Source organism: Folsomia candida, unplaced genomic scaffold (genome assembly GCF_002217175.1).
Source record: "Folsomia candida strain VU population unplaced genomic scaffold, ASM221717v1 Fcan01_Sc001, whole genome shotgun sequence".
Classification (NCBI taxonomy): Eukaryota; Metazoa; Arthropoda; class Collembola; order Entomobryomorpha; family Isotomidae; genus Folsomia; species Folsomia candida.
The window spans coordinates 26,648,705-26,674,948 of record NW_019091193.1 but is presented as its reverse complement, the minus strand read 5'-3'; the positions used below and the strand labels follow the sequence as shown (position 1 = coordinate 26,674,948).

Below are 26,244 nucleotides of genomic sequence, written 5' to 3'. Positions count from 1 at the left end.
CAACCTTTGAAATGAAATTAAAGATTCCGTCAATTATGATAATGGTCATGAAGACTTTCTTTATGTTAAGCCCCGGATATCATTAACCCATGTGAGGCACATAATTAGTCAAAATAATAATGACATCGTGTGATTTGCAGCCGGTGGTCGCTTCGAGGTTGACGAGAGGTCAGGAGTGGTGCGAACTCGGTGAGTACTTTCTTGCATTATCCAAGTCTTGTTTACTATTATGATTAGCGATAGCTAACAAACTCCAACCCAAAGCGAGAAATACAACAGCCAATCCACCTCCATGGCGTCGTATGCCAAAAATAACTGTAAATTTTCTTTTCCGTGAACCAGGGGGACGGACCCCTTCCAGCTGGACATGGAGTACGTGCTCTATGTGAAGGCAGAAGACCAGAATGGGCGACTACCAGACCGACGTTTCCAGTCCACCCCAGAAGAACGCCTCTCTATTGTTGGAGGAAAACGACCCCCACAATTTTACATGCCAAAGTATGAAGCAGAAATTCCGGAAAATCGCAAGAAGGACTCTGAGTAAGTTCAGTTTAAAATTGTAGTAAGTCAAAAGTTCAGAGGTTTCTTCTCATCACTGCATCAACAGTTTTGAAAAATGAAATAAGGAAATAACGTATATCATGATTATCTCATCGTCATAAAGGAATTTCTCAAAAAGATTAACTCGTCAGCGTTAGCACAGTGATTTTGGTAAATTCTACCGATGCATGTATTCACTCTACAAATCTCTGTAAATGTAGCTAATTACAAATCGCGTTCTGCACGTATGTGTGTGGTCTCTAGAGTCTGCATACTTCGGTACAAAAACGAAATGAAATTACTGCAATCATGACGAAAGACACAGAACGTAAAAAAATTCGGATGTTTCGCGATATGGCCGAAATGTATTCTCAATGAACCATAAAATCATCACAACCGAATTATATGAGGCGCATGGTTATTCAGCAACTAACGAATTAAACAAGCCTCCCATGGTCTCATAATTAGTGCGAGACGGCTAAAAATGATTACTAACTTTTTGTGGTCTGTTTTTATTGGAGTGAAATCATTTCTAATGCAATTTTAACCGACTTGAACCACCAAGTCCAGCAGGGGTTCCCTAACAGTACGCCTTGTATCCATTGACCGACTGTACATAAATGTGTAGAAAAGTAGAAGCCAGCGGACCGAATCTCATTTGAAACATTAATCTGTTGTATTGCTCTTTGAACTGGTTTATGTGTTGAAGTAATTTTTGACTGGACCCTGCAACACATTAATTTCAGTCATATCCATCCTAGATCCGGTAGCTACATACATACACACGATTTGTAAGCCATTGATCAATCTGCATATGCACAAGCTACGGTATGATATTGAATAAGATAATAAATAATTGAGCATTTTCAAAGTTCACGATGAACCTACAAAGTTTATGTTTACTGTAAATTTCCAAACCATGATTTTGGATGACCATCGCCCTTCTTTTCCACTCTGTCAGGCCGGAGAATTGGTGGTGGGAGCAATTTGGTTTCTGGGGATGAATGTAATTTCCTCTCATCTGGAAATATTTTATGTCCTGCTGATTGACACAATGAGCGTGGGGAGACACTGCGAGAGAAAGCGATAAACAGTTCGTTCTTGTCCTTTGAGATTGGTTGGAGTGCACGCAGTAGCCAAAACGATCGTTTTTACGAGATGAAGGACTGGCTGCCACAAAAAATGACAAGTTATATTTGTTGATGTTCTCTCCTTATTAGGGTCCACGTCCAGGGTGTGATGTGTAGTCTTTCATTTTATAGTGTGCTCTCCACTTCTGGCGTTACTGCTGGCGCGGTGAAGGTCGTAAAACCTACTCAACGGAAATGCTGGACAACTATTAAACCAAGTTTTGTAGATTTAGGTTATGAACAAGGGGGGTCAATTTAAGGAGTAAGTGTTCAAGTTCAAGTAACGTCTTGTCTCGTAGATAAAATAGTAAAATAGGTGGCAATAATGTTGGTGTTTAAGCCTCGTTAAATAATGATTTAACTTCGATCAAGTAGTAAACAGATCAAGATAAAAAATGCGATAAGTAAATGCACTCTCTGTTACTGACTGTCGATGTTATTAACTAAATGAAAACTTTCCCAACTTGGAAATATATCCACTTCCAACAGCTTTTGCATATTTAACTGGTTTCACAGTTTGTACCCTGAAAAGGAAGTTCTTCAGAAAAACTCTGTGATAAGTTAAACCTTGTAGCATACATTGAAACTGAAACTTGTATTGAAACACAAATTCACTATTTAGGATTGTAAAAATGGGGTTGAAATAAAAGGTTTAAAACAGTTTTACAGTTAGTGAAATAATGCGCCCTTCGACTTTGAATTTGTACATATTGGACTATCATGCTTTCACCTTTCAGTTGACGGAATTGAGGCATAACTACATATACATTACGCAGAAATATAAGCAGGATTTCAATGTGATTTTTATGATGGTTACATTTTCTCCCGTGACGAAACAAACATACACAACATTTTCGTATTCCGCCCTTTCGATGTAGTCAGAATAGACACATTTGCCTGTCATGGATTTCAGAAAAAATGATCATCCGTTATACATGCGTACAAGTCGGCGGAATGTTGAAACTATGTGAATGTTTTCTCTCAGCTCCGAACTCCACAATTTTCATTTCTTGGTTCGACAGTGGCAAAGTGAACTTGTGGGCGAGTTCCCATAATAAGCACTGACTTGGCCAAGAGCAGAATTGGTCTGTGACCAGATAGACCGCACGACATTACTCTGACAGCCCCATGCCAAAATTCCGAACTTGTTTACATTCAGAGAGAGAGCGACTTTGTGGGAAAGTGTAGCTTTTGTGTCGCTGAAGTGGGGCATATCAATATTTAAAATGGCTATGTGGTGGCTTTTCTCTGCCGTACGTACCTTCCCACAGGTCGTGGTCATTAATAATTTAGCGCACCTCGTCTCCACACTTATCCTGGTGGCAGCAGAGTAGAAAAGTAATGTATTTTCCGCCATGATGGATCACGTCTGATCGCGTTGGGACCTAAGAATTACAACGCAAATTCCTAGCCATTAGTCGTTATTGATGTAGCATGATTGTCAATGCTTTGAAGTAAATAAATTCAATAGCTTTGCTGCAACACACAAAAAGGTACGTTCATATCAAATGTGCAGAAGAAATTGTAACTCATGATGAGAGTGGACGATGACGTGTGGAATGGAGTCGGAAAATGTTAAACATGACGCGATGAGACACTGTAGATTCAACTGGAAAGGAAAAGTGCGTACCACAGCGTAACAAGTACATATTTACTGGTAATGCACACGATGGAATATATGAGTTTATGCTGATTTAATTGGTTGAATACAGAAAGATTGGATTATTCACGGACTTTGAGCTTCTTCTTCATGTGTACCTGTCTCCCCTATTCGGTGAGGTTTAGTATTTCCTGGAGAAACATGGTCACGGTTCAGTATGTTCCAATGTGGGTAATAACGATAATTTGAAATGTGATATGACAGATGAGATGAGATCGTGGGATGAATTGCATAAACCGGGATGGAAGGAGGTGAGACGCGGCACGACACTGTCTGTGCGGGGTCGGGCGTTCAGAAATATTAGCCTGCTATTCAAGTGTCAGGGAAGATGGATGATGATTATGAGGTTGGCGGATAAGGTGCCACAATGTGGAGACACCAGTCCCAGATCTGTGTTTGTGTGTGTTGGTTGGGAACATTGTATAAGCAAATGGCAAAATAATGCGATGCATGTCACGATATTTAGCCAGCCAAGTCCATACGGCGTTACGCTAAATTGAGGCTCATTCCGCTTCATTCGCTATAATCTTGTCCTCATAAGGTGCGTTTATAGCTCACTCGTTAGTCAATGTTATAGTTCATCAGTTTAACAGGAAAATGTCGAAAGATCCCTTGATTAAAATAATGCTCGTTATTCATATTGCGCTGTTTTATTCAGCGTTAAATAAGGAAGCAATGAAGGTGTGTTTATCGTGTTGATGAAATTTCTTGGCTTCAGAGCAATTTTTTAAAATCACCCGACGTAAAATAATGTATCATTCTGCCCTTTTTAGCATCTTGATTTTGTTTGTTTTCTGGAGAAGATGGTATCATCTGCTGCATAATGGTACCTGCCTTGAGAGATTTCAAGATTCCATTTCATGGCTGCACTTAACGAGATAGTTGTTTAGAGTTTCAAATTAGTAGTTGCAACAGTCAGCGTGAGCACCCAAAGGATTCGTTGCAGGATTTTTTATCCCTAATTTTAAGGGATGAGAAGCGTGAAGCAGAAGTAGAATTAGCCAGCTAATGCATTGCTTTGTGGATAAGACTCTCCAAAAATGGGCGTTGTAAAGTGACTCTGATTGATGCTTTCATGGAGTTGGAATTTTGGTTTCAAAAATGGATTTGTGCAGCACTTTTGAATCTCGTATAATTCGAATGCAAATTGTTTTTTGAAAAATTTAATTTACGTTTTTAAAATTGCTGAAACACGAACTAGAGTAATTTGTGTGGTAAAGATCATAACCTTGCGTTTATGTAAGTCTTAGCTGCATCACGTGGTGAAATTTTAACGCCAGCGTGAATATCCTTCCCTCGGATTTCATATTCCTAGCATCGACTTTGCAAAAAGTAAATTTTACACGATACTAAATTTATTAAACTTATTTCTTGTCGTTGCCACTTTTGGCTATGAAAAATGGTTCCCTCTGGAGCCACCTAGTCAATCATCACTGTCGAGTGATAGCTTGACGAAGATTGAACGAAAAGTCTAAACCAGAAAATGTTCCACCCTCCTCATTAGCTCCGTAGATTTCCTTACCAATTACCCTCCCAGGTTGTGGATATTATATGGTTTTGTGGTTTCATCGCGTGCTGAAGGTGCTGGTAGACATGCACGACGGTGGATCATATAAGCATATTGCATACAAGAGCATCTCAATTATTTTGATGGTCTGATTTCAAATCTAAAATGTTATATCTTTACGATGTTAGGGTAAATAAATAATGAATTATTCGTTGAATCAGTATGTCAACACAATCTAAATTCTTTTCATCAACAAGAAAGTTAACAAGTTGTGATGATTTCATGTCGATTGTTAGCGTAATTGATTTTACTTTTAATCAAATGATGTCTACTTTCCAAGATGATACATTTAGACAGCTCATTTATGATGAGTTGTCGGGAATTGAGACCCTGTTTTCAAAGTGATCGAGCAGAACTCAGGAAAAGCAAAATGACTTTTTGTCAGCAAATGAGAAAAGTTTTCCTTTCAATACATTTCGATGATTTCAATCTGTTACAACCTATTTCATTTCAAAACTGTCGTTCAAAGCTGCACAATCAAAACATCTTCAAATCAATAAAAGAAAATGCGATGCGGAGAAAGTTGCTTTCACTTAAATAAGACTTTTTGTTGAATTTTTACAGCATCATCTCGGTGAAAGCAAAGTCGTTTGCTGACCGTGAGATACGGTACACTTTGAAAGCTCAAGGACATCAGGGAGCTGGAACTTTTAACATCGCCCCCAGCACGGGAATTGTCAAACTAGCCAAAGAATTGGACTTTGAAGATCTCCGACAACCTCATGTCTACCAACTCATCGTCACTGCCACCGAGGTTGGTGTAACTTTATATGAAACACAATGCACATAATTTTCCTCGGAAATTGGCGATATAACAAAGTGTATATTCAAATTACAAATTTCAGGACTCGGGTGGTTTCTCTACCACGGTTGAGGTTCGTAAGCATAAATCATAATAAATCCAACGTTTGAAATATTTATTTATTCTTGTCTTATGTAAACAGTTGACGATTCGCGTTACCGATGTGAATGATCAAAGGTACGGCTTTTGACCTTTATAGTGATTAATATATCGAAAATAGAGTCACGGCTCACGGTTTTTATCTTGTTCTCATAATTTTGCAATGTAATCACGTGTACATTTTTCTCCTGCTCTGTTACAGCCCGAAATTCGAACTCCCGGATTATCAAGCTCATAATGTGGACGAAGATATAGCACTGGAAACTTCAATTTTGAAAGTGAAAGCTACGGATGCAGACTCGGGATCTAACGCGGAGATAGAATATCTCGTTTCGGACGATCATTTTAGCGTGGATACGAACGGTGTCATCCGCAACAGCAAACAACTCGATGCAGATAATAACAATGCATATTACGAGTTTGTTGTCACAGCTCGAGATAAAGGCGAGTGGATTGACTAGCTAAATTTTAAATTAATGCGATTTATATGGTTCGATTTAAATAAACAGTTATGTAATTACATTTGTGATGATTATTTTGATGTTTAGGAGATCCACCAGCCACTGGAACCGCAACTGTACGCATCTACACAAAAAACAAAAACGACGAAGGTATGAAATCTGAATTATTATTTAAATTTGTGCACATGAAGTACTAATAATTTCTCATTCTAATGACCAACAGAACCAAAGTTTTCTCAGCAAGTTTACACTCCCAATGTTGATGAGAATGCTGGACCGGAAACACTTGTTACAACTGTGGTTGCCTCTGACAAAGATGGTGACAACGTCCGGTATACAAACTACTGACTCTTGTCAGCGAAAGATGATAATAATGTCATGCTTATATTCATACTTTTTTTGTGCGCAATCCAGGTTCGGATTTGTTGGAAGCGGAACAAAGTCTGGACAATTTGTGATTGAAGATTACACGGGTGTCATCCGTCTCCACTCTGGAGCAATTGATTTGGACCGAGATAAGTACGAACTGAATGTGACCGCAGTTGACGATGGGTCTTGTTGTGAAGGAGGCCATCTCTCAGTCCACACTTCCACAGCGGTCGTTGTGGTATGTCAAAATTCGACAGCAGAGAACTATTTATACATCGTCGTTTAATATTTCACGGTTTAAACTTGTTTTAAATTTCATATAGGTTTTCATTACCGATGTCAACGACAAGGTTGGTTGGACCTTGCGCAAATAAAAATTGTCAGAATACGATCCAATATGTAATCTATAATTGTGCTCATTTGGTTTTTTATAGCGACCAATGTTTCAAGAATGTTCACATTATGCTCCAAAAGTGATGGAAGGTGCACCCAATGGGACGCCAGTGGTGAAAGTCCATGCGACCGACGAGGACAAAGGAGTCAACGGCCAAGTAAAATATTCCATCGTACGACAACCAAATCAGAAAGGAGTCAAATTCACCGTGAATGAAGAAACCGGAGAAGTTTTCACCAACAAGGTGAGCAAGATGGCTGTGCAATGCTCTAAATATACGGCTCAGATTATTCGTCTACTAACGTTGTTACGTATGAAATTCTCCGCTAGGTATTTGATCGTGAAGGGGACGATGGAAAATTTGTCTCGGTGACAGTAAAAGCCACGGATCATGGAGATCCGCCTTTGGAAGGTGTCTGCTCATTCACTGTCGAAATCGAAGATGTCAACGGTATGAAAATTATTTAATAAATATGTACATCTTCAATGAACTATTCACATGAAAAATTGCTTTGCAGACAATCCCCCACTTTTCGACAGACAAAAGTATATTGAAAATGTAAAACAGGACACCGGGTATGTACCTAATATGTATATTTATACCATGTTTATAATAGTGTACAATAATACACTTCCATGTATATGAATTTTGATTTTTTCGTAATTTTTCCAGAGTTATGAGCAACATTCTCCGAGTCTCTGCTTCCGATGAAGATGCAGACAACAACGGTACGATTCATTATTTATTTTTTACTGGCCATTTCTCAAGTCATGAGTAAAAATAAAATTGAAATCACGTTTGAAACGACCTTTTCCAGGTGCCATCGTGTACTCATTGTCCGCACCATCCAACCCCTCTGATCTGGAGTACTTTGAAATTCAACAAGAGTCCGGATGGATCATACTTAAAAAGCCGCTCGACGTAAGCGTCTTCACAATGTTCTTTGACATAAGTTTAAAAATAGACATGTCAATAGCTGAGGTTTATCTAGGATAATTTACACTCGGGTACATAGTGAAATGAAATTAGTGGTGGTGGCGACATGAGCGTGTAGGCAGAAGACATTTACTGGCTTTACATTCCTTGTCTTTATCCTACGAGGTGCTGGGTTATCTAAATATGTATCTCATACCTTTAACGGGTTACATTTAACGTGGAAATCAGGTGCTATTAACTTCTTGGAGAAAATGCATCCATCTTGTTCAGTACTTACGCCATTCGCTTATTAGTACAATGCACAGCTATAGACTCATTTATTATTAAATCACATTTTCAGCACAAATCTGCACAACTACAATCACCGTGTCGATTGATACTCTAAAAAAATATGGTCTGCTGTGACACCTATTTTATATTCATTGAGGTCACTCATTTGACTTTGCAATTATACATCCAACTTCACCCTCCCAACCCCATCTTACTTAATACCCAAGCAAAACTAATATTGCTGGAGAAAAAAATTTGTTGTCGAAGGTAACTAATAATCTGTGTCATATGGAATGTCTCTTTCTCTTGAAAAGTGGTGTGAAGAATGCAAAGCATGAAGTTTCTTCTAGCCCAATAACACCTTAAACTAGTTGGTTAGTGAATAGCATGCGTATAAACTACTTGTTAATAAATAGAACTCGTAACTCGCATGAACTTCATAAAAGTTTAGATATTATTATTGGCATTTGCTCTTAATTGTTCTTAATAAATAGTTGTGTGACGAGGTGATTTGCTGGAATGTGTTCTCGAGCTTTATCTGCTTTTTCAATTGTTTCTTTGGTCGTTCTGCTAACCGAATCGTTGGGATCGGGATGCAATTCTCTTGATGGTTCGATGGCGCTGCTGGGACTCTAAATACACATGTCTTGTTGCTTTACTCTTTTGGATGACTTCGAATCAAAGGCGTGGCTTCATGTAAGATTCTATCAATTGATTAAGTGTTGTATGATCACCCTGTTAACATTTTCGTTGCTTGTTGCTTTAAATGTCGCTTGGATGTTGTATTTATCACCATTCTGTTTAGTATGGATTGCCCATCAACTCAATTTTTTGATGATGGGGTCATTGCTTGTTGCATTGCAATTTTTAATCTTGAGACGCTTTATAACTCGATATGCATCAATGAAATGATAGTAATACTAATAATAGCAACCTCAATTTTTGAAGCTACAGTCAGATTTTGACACTAGATTTTCCTCGTCATACAAATCTAGTAGTGACGAGAATAGTAAATATTATTGTTCAAGTTTTGAGGAGAATGTGGAATGTGGAACATATATTAGTCGAGTATTTACTTCTGTAGTTGTGTATGTATGTATGTTCTTATCAGTGTTACATAGTTGAGAAATTTTGTAAAACTTGACGAGTTGATCAAGTTGATCTTGAAATTCGCAATCGACGACCATTGTTTTTGAATTTTGGAAATGGATATTTTTGAAATGACCTTTTTCACGGGATTTTGATTAGCGCGAAAAGTACAGACTTCAAGTCCAAGCGTCAGACAAGGGAGAGGAACCGCTTTATGCCGTGGTGGACGTGGAGCTTGACGTCGTGGTGAGTCGAAACTTGTCCCAAAAACGGGCATAAAATGATGAAATACATTTTTGAACATCATTTATGTGTGCCATTTCCTGAGTGAGCCATGTTTATAACCCCCACATGTTTTTAGGATAGAAATAATAAACCTCCTGTATGGGACGCGCCCACATATGGACAAATTTTTGTTCGAGAAAATGTCACTGTTGGTACTGTTGTGACCTCTGTCAAAGCTAGGTAATGTTTGTCGTACTTGGTCCCACCGTACTTGGTGCTAATATGCCTTCACCTCCTCAGCTGCCACACCCCTTCTCTCGCCACTCTTACCTCACAAGTCCTGTCCAAATCTGTCCCTTCACTGTCACGAGTTGTGTACAAATCCTCATTTGTACATAGTGTCCTCCACGTCGTTTAAAAAAATCTTCGTTGGGAAACATGTATTGACATACTTACAGTAGTTGCCAATTGAGTGGTACAAAATATCAACGCTCATTCCGCCGATGCACTGTTTTCACGTGACGTTTAATTCATGCCATTCTCCAAGTAATGTTGGTAATCTTAATTGTCGCTGTTGGGTAATTACTCACACACATCTTTAGTATATCTGCACCACCATCACGGTACCACACCATACACTTCACACCACAATTGCCAACTGTAGGGTAAAAGCATTGATGCACCTGTCAAATTAAGTTTATAGCTTGAGCACACAAATAGTCGACACATCGTGAAATGCACCTGCACCTCTGTATGTTACATAAGTATAAGCCTAATATCAATGGAGCAAGCAAGCAAAGTTATATGATAGCGATACGAACTCTTGTTTGATAAATATACCTGTTGTTAGAATAATAATATTTATATTTTGGTTGATAAGAACTTATTGTACGTTACGATTAGCGGGTATGTGTGATAATTAATTGATTGAGGCAATGTTGTATCGCTGACCCGTATAGCGAGAAACGTACCGGCTTGAAGCGGTCGCCGTGGATAAAGGCTTCCCACCTCTCTCTCGGACGGTCGAAGTACAAATCGATGTCGTCGATCGACAGAACCAGGTCTCACAGAATTACCAATTTCTTCAGAATCAGATTTCATTTTCCGTAGAGTTCACAACGACAGAAGCCATCACATAATTTTTGAGAGTGCCTGTCAATTTTTTGACCGTGGACGTGTAGAAAATGTTACCTTTTGGACTTACTTTTGGAATTTGAACTATTTTTTGCTAACTACTTAGAATGTAGGGCGTAGTAAATCTATTTCCAAAAGTAAGGGTTCATAGGCTCTACGCCAAAGTTTACATAAATAAGTTATTAATGAACCTTTTCGTTGTTTATATAAATTATGAAGCCTCCGGTATGGGATCAAGTCGTCTACGGCCCAGTGCACGTTAAAGAAAACATGCCAGTGGGGGCTAAGGTCATATCAGTGAAAGCCAGGTCGGTCACCATCATCGTCTTCACAAGATTCGTCATCACGGCGTTTCAGACAACTTTCTCTCTATGCTTTCCTTACATGTGTACATAACTGACGACGACTGATTTACGCTGGACAATCGCACTTATTGATTACCGACATGTTTTTATGTTTCTTTGTGTTTGTCTACTGGACATTGTTTGCCGTGCTCGTGGCTGAGTGAATCTTACTTATCTTGCTCTTGTGAAGGGTCTTGCGATGCTCAACGAAAGCAAGCGCATCATATTTTTCACTACATTTTTTGATGAATAACAATGTCATCTAATAATTTTGCTGTTTTTGTCGACTCGTGATGGCACGACATACAATAGTTTTAGTGAAACTCGTTTTTGTATAATTAGATTTTTGTAAGTTGTAATATACACTAGATTCTAGGCTGATTTTTGTAGCCAATGATAATTTTTGATGCCAACATCTGAAAATTTTTGGATTTTGGAGCTTCAGATACTTCTTATTTTAGATATTAGTAGGCGAGTCATCTTGTGATAAGTGTAAACTTACTGATACATTTTTCACGTGAATGTGTTTTGTCCACTTTTGCCTAGTTTGTAGTCCAGTAGTGTACAGTGTCTGGTCTATCTACATTTTAGTGTTATGGGTCATGCTTGAATATTTTTAATTAGAAAGTATTTTTAGGAGCTGCATGATTGCATCATTACAACAATAGAGATACGTATGTATACAAATGTATAGTCGTAGTTTAGTGTCTAACGTATTTTTGAAAGACTTGTCTCTGCCAAGTTTTGATTTGTCATAGTGGATGACAGTGCATGGGTTCGGGTTTTTTGAGAGGGGAACATTTGACAATCTCCGATTTTTTTGGAGATTATTATACAAATTTTGAAGTTCGTTCTACGAACTAGTTTTTGTGGTCATGCAATTGGCGTTTTTTATTCCACCGTGGTAGTTGAGAAGCTACCCGCACCGTGGACTTTATTCCAATTGCTGGCCAATTAGAATTAGTGATGAACGTGTGTACAAAATGCGATGGAAATGAATGAGAGTTTTTGTCCCGTAGTTGTTGTTGTTGAAACTGAATGCCTTTGTCCGTTTTGTCTTCGTCCCTTCTTTGGTGATAACGCTAGATCAACAATTCCTCTGCGGGAACATGTTGAACTCGAGACGGACAGAATGCCTCCCGATTTTTTCATTTCTTCATTTTTCTACTTTCTTGATTTATCTTCTTTACATATTCATTTCTTTGACTCTGATCGTATGCAAAAGGTTGATACTAATTTGAGTAATAATGAACCTGCAGCTCCGGTATAGAAGGAAACCCTGTCGTATTTTACCGATTGATACGTGGGTAAGTTTTTACGCAATTAAATACCTTGCATCAAATACACTGTATTCATTAATTAATTATGTATCCAATTTCCAAAACGTAGATCCACAGCTCAAACCAACAAATATGATACGTTTTATCTACAACAACGACAAGATAGCGGATTCACGTGGGGTAAGCCAGGAGTTCGTAAGATAAAACTTTCTTCCGCATGTTTGAGTGGCATATGAAAGCAAATGAATATAATGCCTTTATTTATATCTCATCGTTGAAACTCATATTATCGGTATGCTCGACTGAAACAATAAGGGATCTTCCTGTTAAAAGCTTAAAAACTGACTGTACAAAAACTCTGTCCCCTCTTTCAATAGTATGTACATTCTCGTATTTCTTATTGTCCCTTTGAATGAGGATGCCATTGTAGGATTGGCCCTTCATTTCTGCAAGAACAAGAGCTGCATGACCCAATCCCTCCTTCCTTGTGCAATCTTTTTTCACCAAATCGAACACATCCTTCTGCTGATCCGTCCACTGCTTAAAAGATTTGGATGTGTCAATGTTGTTTGCAATCGCTAGCTGCTCATCCAACAGGGGGGTTTGGTAGATGGGCCCTGATTTGAACTGGTCACTACTGCATTAAAAAAAACAAGAAACTTAGTATGATAAAATTTAAACATACTAAAGGGAGGGCAGCCTGGTGGATACGAATTTGGCCTTGAATAACCCCGGAACGGTTTGTCGTAGCGGGTCAAAATTTTGAACAGAAGAGCATGTTATCCTCAGATAGTTGTGTGCAAAAATTCAACTCTCTACTTTCAAAAATGCCTCCCCCACAGCCCCCAGAAGTTGAGACACTCGTTTCAACTTTTTCCAAACTCCGTCTAAAAAATTCGGTCCCCACAGAAAGATTTTCTTTTCATCTATTCGAACTCAAACAAGTCGATTTGACTTATATCAGGGGATTGTATAGGTATTTCACTATTCCAAATGATTTTTATCCCCAATCTAGGTTCAAGGTCATTTGCATAATCTTGGGTCAACTTTGCCGTCTGGGAGGACGCTCCGTCATGATGAAAAATCACCTTAATTATTATTTTACCGTGCAAATTAGGAAAATTGTATTCTAAAAGTGGTTTCAGTACAAGGTCCACATAATACTTCGAAGATTCCTTCACTTTTTGGGGGACTTTGATAAGTGGGAGGACACCACGACAGGACATTGCACCCACGACCATCAACTGTTTAAAAAAGTTCTCCTCACTGAAAAGCACCAAATTTCTTGAATTTTTTTTCGGCATTTGTCGTGTAGTAAGCTCTACGAACCCAATTAGTAACTTGTAGGGAAAATAGTTCTTCGTCAATTGTCACCAATAGCTCACTTCTATTCCTCAACAGAATATTCAAATACAATTTTTTGCAAACACGGGCGAGATTTTTTCTGGAACTATTTGAAATGACTGTCTCAGCTTCTGGGGGCTGTGGGGCAGGCATTTTTCAAAGTAGAAGGCTGAAATTTTGCACACAACTATCTGAGGATAACATGCTCGTCTGTTCAAAATTTTGACCCGCTACGACAAACCGTTCCGGGGTTATTCAAGGTCAAATTCGTATCCACCAGGCCGCCCTCCCTTTGGTACACGTATGTAAACTAACTGGGTGTAAACAGAATGATCCTCCTCCCCAACCCTGGACGTTTTCAATCCAACATTTACTTTGTTGTTGGGTTCAACTCCACAATAGATTCTAGGCAGTTTTGAGCAATATCGATCTTTGTTGATTAACGAGGAACTGCTATCATCATCATCATTTCCCACGGTGAAAGTCACTCCATTCCCTTCCAAAATCTTTTCCACCGCTGCCAAATTAGCGTTGTCCATGTACAACTGTTTATGAAGGAACGAATGTGGTTTGATGGGGGCGTCAGACTCGATGTTTTCCATGTTTCTGAACAGTGTGATGAGCGAAATTGACAACTGCAAATAAAAATCCATTTGTTATTAATTTTTTAGACAACTAAATATGCAACTCACTGTGATAGAATGCGTGACAGTAAGTCGTTCCGGGGAGGAGAGTAGAAAAGATTTTTCATAAATAGGAGTGAATTGTGCGTTAGGATGATCAGATAAGTATTTTTGTACGAGGATTATGTTGCAACCAGATTTGTTAACCAGGTCTGGCGTCCATACTTTTTTATGTACACCTTGATAAAATAACGTAGCATGAGTACAAGTGGTCCACTCATTAGCGTCATGCAGAACGGCGAGATGTTTGAATCGGGTTGTTGAATGGTTACCACACAAACTGCCCTGAGATTGTGAATTAGACCAACAGTGCTTGCATTTTTGGAAGTGAGGGAAGCCCTTTCGAAAACCGCCGTAACACAGCGTTGATCCATCCCAATATAAAGGGATGCATCCTTCCCACTCGTTCTTTTCAGGGCTCTTAACGTCGTGTTTTTGAGGGGTTTTCGCACCTTTGGTTGGAGTCTTAGCACCTTTGGTTGGGGTTGTTGTGGGTGTCACTGATCTGCTCCGAGTTGATATAGGAAGTTTGACAGGGAAAAATTTTTCCATTCCTGCTTTATGAGTCTCATAGTGAGTCGTCCATTCCTCCACAAAAAATAATGGATGTTTGTCAATTTCTTCATCCTTTCCAACAAAACCTCTTTGAACAAGAACACTTTTTACATAGTCGAATATTGTTCGGATATCACTCTTTCTTGGTAGTTTGAATTTTGGGACGCTATCCCCTTCTTCGTCCAAGTCTCCAGCACCCAAATCCGAATCAGACGAATATATCGTTGAGGAGGGCGAAGGTGTTGCTGTAAAGGGAGAAGGAACTGTTGATCTGGGTGAAGAAATGGATGGAGAAAACGGCGACTGAGGTTGAGCGAACAGCGGTTGAACAATTTTCTAAACGATAAACATATAATGATTAATAATACTTCATTCAGTTGCGCGTTCCATCACTATTTACTCACATATCCAACTAATCTCGAAGTAAGTTGTCTCGTCAATTCATCCACGTTGTTTCCAATCCGTTTGAGATGAACATCTGGATTTGTGGGAGGTTCGTAGTCCGCATCAATAGGGTTTATTACTACACAAACAAAATAAACTCAAAATGAGTCAAAATCCACTGTTATGCATGATCCAAAGTTTTACCATTTCTTCTCAGGCCAGTTTCTGCATCACATTCCGCTCTTGACCTATCCACAAAGACATCTACAAACTTCAGTCCGTCTTGCTCATGAGAATCCCTGGCTTTCTGTCTGTCCTACAAATATGCATAAAATTAGCAACCTAATCATGCAATATTGCATTATTTCATATCTCACCTCATGTAATGGAGCCACAATGGAAATGATGGACACGAATCCCTCTTCCGTGAATGTTTTGGCAAGTTCTGAAGCCAAACGAACAAATTCCGACCGATCCTTCTCTTCGTTAAAATCCAGATTTTTGCAGGGACCGGCCCTCAAGTACTTTCCATCTATTTGTTTCACTAAAATCCCGTTGGATTTGAGCATTTTAGTAAGGGAATTAGAAATGGTGGTCTTTCCTGACTTCGCTGGACCTGTTCAAACAATAATGATTATCAGTGGGAAATTTACATAAATACACAAAAAATAAGCCCTATTCAATAATGAGCGTACTCACGTCAACCTTCGCATATGTCGCATATCTCGCAAATTGAGCATAGCAACCTAACTTGCGAAGTTTTGCGAGATATGCGAGATTTCGCAAAAAATTTGCTGGAAAACCATGGGATTTTTTTTCGCAAATTTACCCAGCAATTGAGCATGTCCTTATTTCGCAAAATTATTTCGCAAAGTAATTCTGCAAGAGAAATTACAGAAATCCATGGAAACAATACCAAAATAGGTGTTTTTCTGTAGATTTGCGAGATAAGGGAGTTTTGCGAAGTCATATTTTGCGAATCCCCTCACGACAGAAATATTTTGATCTTCGCAAGTTTGCTAAATGAGTTGCGATGCGAAATAAGAAGTTGTCGTGAGTACGCCCAATGATATTACATAATTTCATAAGCAATGTACAAAACATACCGGTCATAAGAATCGTACATCCATTCTTTAACTCACTTTCACTTTGCCATTTTATCCTCTTATTACTTGGTGGTGAGGGGGATGGTGACCCAACATGGGTCATTTTACTAGAGGTGGGGGTGGATGGATCCATTTTAAGTATTATTTTCTTTAATAATACAAATAATAGTACAAAAAGTTGTTTGAACCATTTGTTCAAACACAAAGACAAAAGAGAACCCGGCAATTGTTTCTTGGATGGTGTGGAATATGTAGGGCATATCCATACAACACACGTCAACTGATTAGTAATCAGTTGTGGCTCAACACGAGTGGGGTAGGATAAATAAATAAATGTCCGATCTGTGCTGATTACTAACTACTTGGTTTTACTTTTTCAGCCGACATAAAGGTCAATCATCCATTAGACTACGAGACGAACAAAGAGTATAATCTTACAATTCGTGTGGAGGTACGTATCCCATGATTTATTTTTCCCTGTTTCGTAAACCATAAGCAAAAATAATTGAGCTACTCACATGCCTCGGTTTTCACGTGAAAGTTCTCTTCGAACAACAATACGTTTTGTAGTATTCCGTGCTCTGTATGATACTAATGATACGCTACTCTTTCTCGTAGTGGAGTTATTTTCCATCCAAACAATGGAATTTTGATCGTTATTATTATATTGATGATGATGACTGAGCGTGGCTTTGTTTGTCAAATTTCAGAACAATGGAGCTCAGCAACTCGCGTCTGAGGTACTAATCCAACGTTACAGTACATTGAGCAGAGGATCAAATGGACGATTATATAATACATTTTAATAATAGGCGACAATTTACATCATTTTGGAAGACGTGAATGATGAAATACCTTTGTTCACGGAGCGAGAACAGGAGACAGTAGCTGAGGGGGAGAACATTGGGACGAGAGTCAGCCAAGTAAACGCAATCGACAAGGATGGCACTGCTCCCAATAATCTGGTAATTCGAAACGATTTTCACTCTTGACGCTTCGTTAGTCGCACGTGCATATTTACTCGTGTACTTCTACACGTCCATGTACATATGTATGCATTCTGAAGATGATTGGAAATGATCGGGGTCATACGATGCTCGTATTCTCACGTTGGTTTTCGTTCCCAACAGGTGAAATATTACATCGCCAACTCGGAGGGGAAAGATTACTTTGAAATCAATGAATTCACGGGGGAAATATTCACCAAAATCGTGTTTGATCGTGAAAAGCAGGCAGCGTACGCTTTGGGTAAGGCCATCCATCTCGTGTATTTAAGTATTAGCAACGTGTAGATCAACGAAGAATTCTTATTGGTTTTCAGCCATTGAAGCGAGAGACAGTGCTCCTTCCGCTCGACCCAACAGTAATGGGCAACCAAACACTGGTAAGATTTTCGCCCAGATTTTCATACAAATCATCACCATCATCATCAACCTTAATAATAACTGAGCTGCAAACTACGTGTAGGATCTAATCGTATCTAGTAACAGTCATAATCTACCCCGTTGTCCAAGATAAGGTCCAGCCAACTCCTTAGACTTTGGGGACCTGTACTTTCTCCCTTTGGTAGCAGAGTACTACGTAAAAGACATTAACGAGAGCTTCATGAATTTAGCTGGTAAATGAAGTTGGCGAGCTACTAGATTTATATCCCCGTCAACATTGACTTCAAAGTTGGAGCATGTTTTCCAAGTTTTATTATTTTAATATTTAAATCTCATTTCTCATCATGTAAGCATCCAGCCTCTGCTCGTGGATGGTTGGAAATTTACAATTTAAAAGAGCAAAAACTGAGTGAGTGAGGTGATAAGGCGAAAACCTCTCAACTTTCCCTCACCCTAATCCGCCGAGGTCTCCTGGGAATTCAATTTAATAGTTTTTAGAAAGTCTTACACTAGTTAGTTATGAATAACAGGCAGGTGACGGGAAGACTATATAACTCATCACTGCACATCTGAGTGATGGCGGCGGTGGTTCTCCCAAAAATTGTTTTAATGAAAGTTTTAAGAAATAATGGGATTATCGCTCCTTTCGAGAGAAGCGGCTCAAATGAAGACGAACTACCCACTGAATCGTAGGAAAACTTTCCCTCAATTTATCCATTTGACACTGGTGACAGTAACGAACGGGTACAGGTTTTCCCCAGACGCTTATTTTATTTTACTATTATTGCATCTTAAAAACGGTCTCTGATTGAAAGTCTACCTGATTGAAAAAAGCCATATTTGTTGAGAAGTTACATAACCCAATATTTGTAAATGTACGTAAGGCCATCGACCACTCTTCAGATTTGCAGTGTTGTAATCTGTGTAGGTGTGACAAGTTCAGAAATCATAACACTGACTCAAATTCAGCTCCAATAGTTTTGACGTATTTATGTAACCCAATCGCATATTATGCGCTGTCGTGAATGGGGGGACAGAGAGAAAAACCACAATATACTTAGAATCAGCTCCATACAAAAGTTGATATTGATAATCTACTTTACACTCCTTTAAATACATGGAGGACATCACTTCTCAAAAGTTAGTGTATACACGTATTCCGCAGTTGGCTATAAATCATGTCGACTTCAAAAGAGTGGTTTAGCTCTGGTTCGTCCTCAAAACGAGTAGGAAATTAAAGCTGAACGATTTATGCTAAAAACATGATCCTCATGCACAAAGAGAATTTATGAATTTACGAGCATTTACGAGGAATTTACCACCCACTCCTCTCACCACTTGACGAATGTGAATTACAATTTAATCCACATCCTGTACAATTCCCAGGTACGTGATATTGACATGTTTAATACCTGCGACTGAGGTGATGACAAATTAAAATATCTCCGCCCCACTCGTGATGAGGGAGAAAGTTCCACTTCAAAATGTGCTACAGCAGACATGTTAATTCATTATCACCACGAGTGCAGTTGAGCTGGTTCCACAACAAAATAGGCAAAAAAGGTTCAGTTTTTGTTGTGCTTTCCATTGAGAAAATTAATTTTCAATTTTGGCAAAAGAGAAAGTGGAGTCGGGCAGCGTAGCGGTGTGGGCGCATGGAAGCTGTGAGAGTGGATCTTGGAGTCACTCAACAGCAGCGTCACCACTTCAGGCAGAGAGAAAATGTCCAAGCCACACTCCACGAGTCAGTCCGTACTTGTGGGCAGTGTGAGACGGTGGTGCTCCTGCTGGTGAAAGTTGGTGGGTGAAAGCTCTCGTTCCTTCTTCGCAGTCTCAATTTCTCTGCCAGTCGCAATAGTTGAGACTTTAATTGTATAATTAACTGCATAATAAAGTTGAAAACCAAAGCCAAATTATTCAACTCTTCTGAAAAGTGGTTTTATGGTGTGGTTCGATAACTGTTTGGATTTACCGTGCTTATTACTTTTGCATCAAATTTACTTGTGATAATTGCACAGTAAGTAAACATTCGGGAATAATTAATAGCATAATCTTCATCTTTTTCGTGATTTTATACAACTTTTATAAGCATTGGAGGGGAAGTAGGTATTAGACAATCCAATCAGATGGATGCAATTTCTGAGATTTCGCATTCAGAGAACGTCGAACCCAATCTTAAAGACACAATCGTCGGCATGGTCATCCAGGGCGTTTAGAACCAATAACTTAAGTAGAGACTGGAGAGAGGCGTTCTAAAGATATGCTCGGAATACTCAATTTCGAAACAGAACCATTCAATCAAAGGTACATTCATAGAGACCACTCGACGAGCTGTAGGGATTGCCACTTGCTCGTGGCTTACTTCACATGGCCAAGTGTTTTCCATAATCCAGTCCCACAAACTTTTGCCTATACGCATATGTGCACACAGAAATATGTGCCGATGCTGAGCCACAGTTGACTTTATTGCAACCAAGACGAGCATTATTTAGGTGGAGTGAGGTCTTCTTCTGCAGTTGGTTGCAGCAATAATGATATGAACGGATCTGTCCTGTTCACCAAGTCGATGGACAATCTAACCAAACCACAAAGACGTGAATGGCGAGGTTCCAGATTTCGTATTCTGAACATGCTCGACTTTGTGTTCTGACAAAATCTTTTCCATTGCTCAATGCTCAGACCAGCGAGTGTACGGAACCAATAACACCAACCGACCGACGACAGTAACGTGCTCTTTGCTACTTTAAATAGAGCCATCTCATGCTCCATACAGTTGGTTGGAAGGCCTACGACATCTAGGCCATGACAATTACCGTATCATCCAATCGACTAACACAACTACTCTTATTTCGCGATTTGAAGTCTGCGATAAGACTCGTATGTAGTTGTCGTGTTGCATTTGGTAGGCTCCATTCTTCCATGTGATCTGTTGTGTGGGCACGTTCTAACCATGTCTTCAGCTCCTAGACGCGTGTATACAACGTATGAAATGAATCCCAATAATTAAATCGTGTCTTCAAACCCACAGGATCAAATTGCGCAATGCTAATGAAATTACACGGTAGCAAAACAAATAAATTTCATCGTGAGCGCGAACTAATGGACTTTCAGGGAGATAATTCTAGACACTATTCAAAATTTAATGAAATGGGAGTTGAAAGGCGTCTAAAATAAATCATGGCTACGCTTATTTATGTATTTATGGGATGCACTTTGTACTTATGTATCTGTGCATTAAATTTGATCAATACTTTATTTTTGCATTTCAGTAACAAAATTCATCCGGATTGGAATTGCTGTAAGTACATCGCATCACGATTCTGTTTCAGAATTTATTTTTGTAAACTTTGACCCCTTGACACTAATCCTCTTATTGATTTAACTGGATCCCCACAGGACAAGAATGACAACCCGCCGTACTTTGACAAAGCTTTGTATGAGGCAGAAGTGGATGAAAATGAGGACATTCAACACACCGTGTTGACTGTGACTGCCAAGGACTTGGACGAATGTAAGTGCATGCTTTTGTTCTTTATCACCATGTCTCCCTCAATTACAAGCGGTTTGTAAAGACAGAAAAATGAGGTGTTTCGACCAACCGGCAGACTTGAGCATAATTGGTTCGGTTTTAGAACATTCATTATTATCAAAGATAGCTCTCGAGTCAAGTTCCCCAGAGTTTTCACATCTTTCCTCTTTCTCCACTATGAAATTAAGCCTTTATTTATCCTGGAGATCAAATTTCTACGGGACCAACACCAAAAAGTTTTCCTGCTCAAATCTTTCATTAGTTCAAATCGGATTAAAGCCATTAAAGACGTGGCGGTCTATTGGATTGAGTTGATAGGATTTGGAATTGTTGTGGGGCTTCAAGAAGTCGAGGCAGCGTCTTTTGCACACAAACTGGTCCTGCAATTGGCACGTACTTGTAAAGTTTTCTTCCTCCTTGAGTTCAATCTTTGTTCGAAAATTACTCTGGCTCGAGGCAAGAAAAAACACAGTTTTCAACGGGAGACGAGAAGAGAAACATTCACCCCCTATTTTGGCCACAGTTTTCATTGGCACGATTCATAATCTTACTTTTTAGGAATTTTATGTGAAAAATTCTCATCTTGAGATCAGGACCAACGATTCGGATGTAGTGAGACGAGCATCACATTAAGCAGGCGTAATGACACATCCACCTGCATAACTTGGTTAGGGAAGAGTGAAAGTGTCGGAAATTTAGGGAACAAGGACTACGTACATACACTGCCGAAAGAAAGGAAGGATTTCGCCGCTGGGTGTTTTGCAGCAGCTTGAGTACGACGGCCTTCCTCTTGTAGTGCTCCCGACTCTGGTAGTGAAGTGCTAAGTCGTTGTGTTGTTGATTAAGCTGAAAAGGAAAAGCAAGAAGGATCAAACTGAAGGAACATGAAAGATGAAAGGAAGGAATTGTGAATGTGTGGTTAGGCAACAGCAGAACTCGTGGAGTCAGACGGAACAAGTCATGAGAGTCCTGTGGGTAGTTGGTGGTGGTGGTCTTCTGGTCTTTTTCTCGTTCCTCTCATGCTTTCATCTTTTCATGCAGTTCGGGACATCAATTGTAAATATGTACTCGTGTGTAATTCGCGTGGTCATGCAATATACACATCTCTTGGTTTGTGAGCAAAAACATGTACAGAAATATATTTATATTGTACATATCTATTTGTTTACTGTGACACATTGCCACAAGTTGAGCAATTGAATTAGAGCCAACACTCTTTTAATACCCACGTTTTATTGACTAGTAATTATGTAGCGTGGAATGGTCTCCATTAATGAGAGCCCGAACTCGCCACAAAGTACACAAGTACCATTTTATCGACTTGATTCAAAAAGTACGAGAAACTATACCAGAATCTGTCATGATACCACAGAACAGATCGCTTCCTTAAAAATATGGCAACATTTCTTACACAAGGTACACAAATAATGCCGGATAAACTTTGATGCACGACGTTGCTCAATCTTTCTTGTGGGACATGTGGGACGGAATTTGTTTTTTGTGAAATTGGGATGTGAGTGAATGCCAATTTTGGCAAGATCCGAATCCTGTGGATACAATAAGATTGCATGTACACAGCATTCTGCATGTGCTGCAAATAATATCCAATCCGTCTTCGTGAATTGGACAAAAATTGACTTTGGTTCAAGGGAGATGAGAGTTATTTAGGTTGCACTCTTGTCTGGCAGTTGGTGAATGATATAATAAGGGAGCAGAAGTTTTGGTTTGACATGCCGAGGCCACTATATTTCATTTTCAATAAAACCCATCGCAGGGTGACTTTTATTCCTGCTTTCTCCACGCAAAACGTATACAACTTTCAAACAAGTTGCATTTTATTTACTGAGCGGAGTGGGTGTGATATCTTGCAAAGACCGGATGCCTCTATTATAACGCCATGTTCACTTGTGCAAGTCCGATTTGGCAAGTCTGACAACAATACTAATTCCCTTATCAGCCGACGGATGTTACGCAAGATGTGTTATATATCCACTTTCTTGGTGTAGTAATAGATCGTCACGTTTGCATTGTGAAACTTGAACTGGACGTCTGGAATTATGCACAAGTGGAGCCAAAGAACAAGTCCCAAGTGATTTAGGTCTTTCACATTTGCCTTGGCTGGCCCTCACCACATTTCATTTCTACTTGTTTGTTCTTTTCGAGACTTTTTGAGTTTTGTTTGAGAAAATTAAGATTAACGTCACCGTTGGGATTGGGAAAAAGTTTCGGGTATGAAGTTTGGATGAAATATATAGAGAGAAATTCGACACGGCAAAGTCCTCATTTTTACTGACTGTGGCGAAACATCATGTTCATATGTACCTTATATGTATGTAGATAGATATATTGGCGCAGTGTGACTTGGAAGTGTAGCAGTGCTTACGGAGGCAGGTAAATGGTCACACAGTTTGAATTGACGATGTTGGATGGGTTCTTCGTCTTACAACTGGTTGCCAATTTCACTGCTCGTACATAATTTTTTAAATAAGGAAGTAAGTAGGAGAAGGTTGCTGCATAAGTTCATTTTGATTTGAAATTGAGCTCGGGACTGCATTAAAATTCAAAGCTTTGTGATCGTGGGATTTGTCAGCCCATGCATAAAATTTGCATCAAACGAATCCTTACAATTTTGTCAAATTCAAGTCGGCGGAATTCCAAATAAGAGCAGAAGAAGGAGCAGCACCCCGGATTTCCCTACACGAAGAGAGGACCATAAAAGTTGAAACGCAGAATTTATAGAATCCAGAAATAAGTTCATTCCTTATTCTTGTTTCGATTACTTTGATCACCAGCTTGACTTGAAACCAGGTCTTCGTCTTGTTCTTGTCGTACATACGACACACATACGTGGCATGATGGGAAATGGAAAAGGAAGGCAACCCGCATCATAGGACTCGTCGCTTTACTTTGACTTCATTACATCTCGCCGCTCCATATGTGGTGGTGCTTTGGAATTTGTAAAGTTTACGATTCCCTTGCCAAATCATTATTTGCCAGTGCAATTATTTCGCTCTTTACGACTTTAATTTACGCGTCCAAAGCGCCCTATCTTGACTTGGCTTCTTTAGATGAGAAATAAATGGACGTTGGAGACCATAGGGAGCACCACGCACCAGCAGAACCATTTCCGATTTCGCTGTCGTTGGCAAATCTCTTTGTGCTGGGATTTGGGTGAAAGTATATGGTGATAACATTATGAGGCAGGCAGGCGTGTGTGTGTTGTGGAGGACATGAGTGCGCCCGGCCTGCTTCAATGATTTCCCTATTACGTCCATAAATTAGCAACCAACTTCCCAAATGACCGAGTTAACTGTAACCAATATGTCCGTTAACCACCATTTCATTTGCATCCGGCCACCTTTTACGTATGTACTTACGTATATCTCTCTCTCCATTTGTAGCACATATATATTTCTCATCTGCGCCGAAAAGTCCTTTGACCAGTGTTGATGTTGTGCATGTTTTGACTCTCCTTGATTAAAATTAATGTACAATTCCAAAAGCCAACCTGCTCTATCTATTTGGTCGCTTTCTTTCCCTGATGATGGGACAACCGAGGTTGGTGATTGCTTTGGCCGAGGTATTTTGGATAGTATTTCGTTCGTGTGCTACTGGTTGTAGAAAAAGCGTTTCAAAGCTTTTACTCACTTTCTTTCGTCAAATTTGGACTCTATCTAAACTCAAAGTTAGCTTCAGTTTCATCAAGAGAAGTGAAAGGCATTTCAATTGGTCGGGATTTGAAGAAGAGGAGGATTGTCAAGCTCTGGAGTTTCAAGTGGTAAATGTCCCATCTCGTACAAAGGGGACATGCTTAGAAATAAATACCGGTGGAGAGGACCGAGGGACCTTCTTCCCTCAAGAAAACATTCCCATTGTGCCCTTGTGAATTGTAATAATGTTCCGTGTTTGTGTAGAACTCTGAGAGTATAGTGGATAAATGTATATTAGTGCTCACTCACACTACTTGAAGATCCAAGTCTTAAAATCCTCTGTGAGAGCATTCCTTTCAACCTCAGCGAAACTTGAAGCTCATCCACACCAAACAAAACCTGAGCGCTGTCAACGCCCTGTGAAGCTTTGCATTAGACGGCAAATGGAGTGAAAGTACTTGAATTCGTTATGACGAGTCTCTCAAATAAGAATTGTGAAATTCAACCCCGTTCCTGCATGTTCTAGGAAGTTGGCCAAGTAGGCTTTGAGTTCAGAGGTGGACCTGAAGAAATTCTTCCTATATTTTTCGGTCCTCTATTTCTTTGGAAAGTTTCTGTTATTTAAATTTGTATTTGTGCGATGAATTTCGCAAAGTTTCTATCCCATCAGCATCTAGAATCCAGATTAGGGACTTTATTTATATTTTTCTTGACGCTTGTGTTGTAAAAACAATATGTATCAACAGGATGCGACGACTAACTAACTTAATACATCACGTTGAGTGCCATAGTGTTTGGGTGAAAAACAGGAGAATGCGTGTTGGCTGTTTTTTGTTTCTTGTGTATGAACCAATACATATTTGCAAACGAGAGGAAGCTGAACAATTCACATCTTGTTCCAGCACTCGTGAGCAATAAATTTAATCATAAATAGTTCGTTAACAGCCAAAAAACAAAGGGAAACGGGGGGAAAGGACGGAGAAAGTTGTTTATGAGTTGGCTATGCTGAATCCGCTCAAAGCCAAAAGTGCGAGGATAGATAGTCCGCGTGGTAGTGGAGCTCTCTCGCCTCAGAGAAACCCAAACTTTGGATCACTTTTGTGTCGAAATCGGATCAACTTTCAGCCTTGCAAAAAAACACAAAACCCAGATGGCCAATACAGTGAAGAAATTGATCAGCTCTAGTGCTCGGATTGCGTTGGATTCTCTCCACTGACTGATAAATCCCCAGATATTTCCACTCCGTATGTTTCGCCCTCACACGCCCAGGGACTCGGTATGGAGCTGCTACACACACATTTTTCTTT

At 39.5% G+C, this 26,244-nt stretch overlaps 2 protein-coding genes across 7 annotated transcripts in view; one reads left to right on the top strand and one right to left on the bottom strand.

Annotated features, from left to right (window-relative positions):
- Nucleotides 1-26,244, top strand: part of LOC110857381 (neural-cadherin) — a 93,657-nt gene that overhangs the window by 41,103 nt on the left and 26,310 nt on the right. For 4 of the 5 annotated variants that reach the window (XM_035845141.1, XM_035845131.1, XM_035845135.1 and 1 more), the window contains 26 exons: nucleotides 141-189; nucleotides 343-540; nucleotides 5,462-5,651; nucleotides 5,743-5,772; nucleotides 5,842-5,876; nucleotides 6,001-6,242; nucleotides 6,347-6,409; nucleotides 6,483-6,591; nucleotides 6,674-6,866; nucleotides 6,952-6,978; nucleotides 7,063-7,266; nucleotides 7,353-7,473; nucleotides 7,541-7,598; nucleotides 7,696-7,751; nucleotides 7,841-7,944; nucleotides 10,503-10,604; nucleotides 10,897-10,985; nucleotides 12,281-12,328; nucleotides 12,411-12,481; nucleotides 16,754-16,824; nucleotides 17,084-17,113; nucleotides 17,186-17,338; nucleotides 17,504-17,621; nucleotides 17,695-17,757; nucleotides 21,028-21,056; nucleotides 21,155-21,269. In XM_035845141.1, coding sequence (XP_035701034.1) covers nucleotides 141-189; nucleotides 343-540; nucleotides 5,462-5,651; nucleotides 5,743-5,772; nucleotides 5,842-5,876; nucleotides 6,001-6,242; nucleotides 6,347-6,409; nucleotides 6,483-6,591; nucleotides 6,674-6,866; nucleotides 6,952-6,978; nucleotides 7,063-7,266; nucleotides 7,353-7,473; nucleotides 7,541-7,598; nucleotides 7,696-7,751; nucleotides 7,841-7,944; nucleotides 10,503-10,604; nucleotides 10,897-10,985; nucleotides 12,281-12,328; nucleotides 12,411-12,481; nucleotides 16,754-16,824; nucleotides 17,084-17,113; nucleotides 17,186-17,338; nucleotides 17,504-17,621; nucleotides 17,695-17,757; nucleotides 21,028-21,056; nucleotides 21,155-21,269 — 2,568 coding nt within the window. Of the gene's footprint in view, nucleotides 1-140; nucleotides 190-342; nucleotides 541-5,461; nucleotides 5,652-5,742; nucleotides 5,773-5,841; nucleotides 5,877-6,000; nucleotides 6,243-6,346; nucleotides 6,410-6,482; nucleotides 6,592-6,673; nucleotides 6,867-6,951; nucleotides 6,979-7,062; nucleotides 7,267-7,352; nucleotides 7,474-7,540; nucleotides 7,599-7,695; nucleotides 7,752-7,840; nucleotides 7,945-9,477; nucleotides 9,565-9,679; nucleotides 9,784-10,502; nucleotides 10,605-10,896; nucleotides 10,986-12,280; nucleotides 12,329-12,410; nucleotides 12,482-16,753; nucleotides 16,825-17,083; nucleotides 17,114-17,185; nucleotides 17,339-17,503; nucleotides 17,622-17,694; nucleotides 17,758-21,027; nucleotides 21,057-21,154; nucleotides 21,270-26,244 lie in introns of all 5 variants that reach the window. The other variant, XM_022105980.2, reaches the window with a different exon arrangement.
- LOC118433334 lies at nucleotides 12,524-16,632 on the bottom strand. Of its 2 annotated transcripts, none has more exons than XM_035845146.1 (7): nucleotides 16,374-16,632; nucleotides 15,645-15,883; nucleotides 15,472-15,583; nucleotides 15,288-15,406; nucleotides 14,338-15,219; nucleotides 13,961-14,280; nucleotides 12,524-12,938 (listed from the first exon to the last, which is right to left on the bottom strand). In XM_035845146.1, exons 1-7 carry the CDS (start codon nucleotides 16,504-16,506, stop codon nucleotides 12,563-12,565), a joined length of 2,181 nt encoding a protein of 726 aa, XP_035701039.1. In that variant the 5' UTR covers nucleotides 16,507-16,632; the 3' UTR covers nucleotides 12,524-12,562. The 2 variants fall into 2 exon arrangements, with proteins under 2 accessions (XP_035701039.1, XP_035701041.1); XM_035845148.1 differs by having other exon boundaries at nucleotides 14,494-15,219.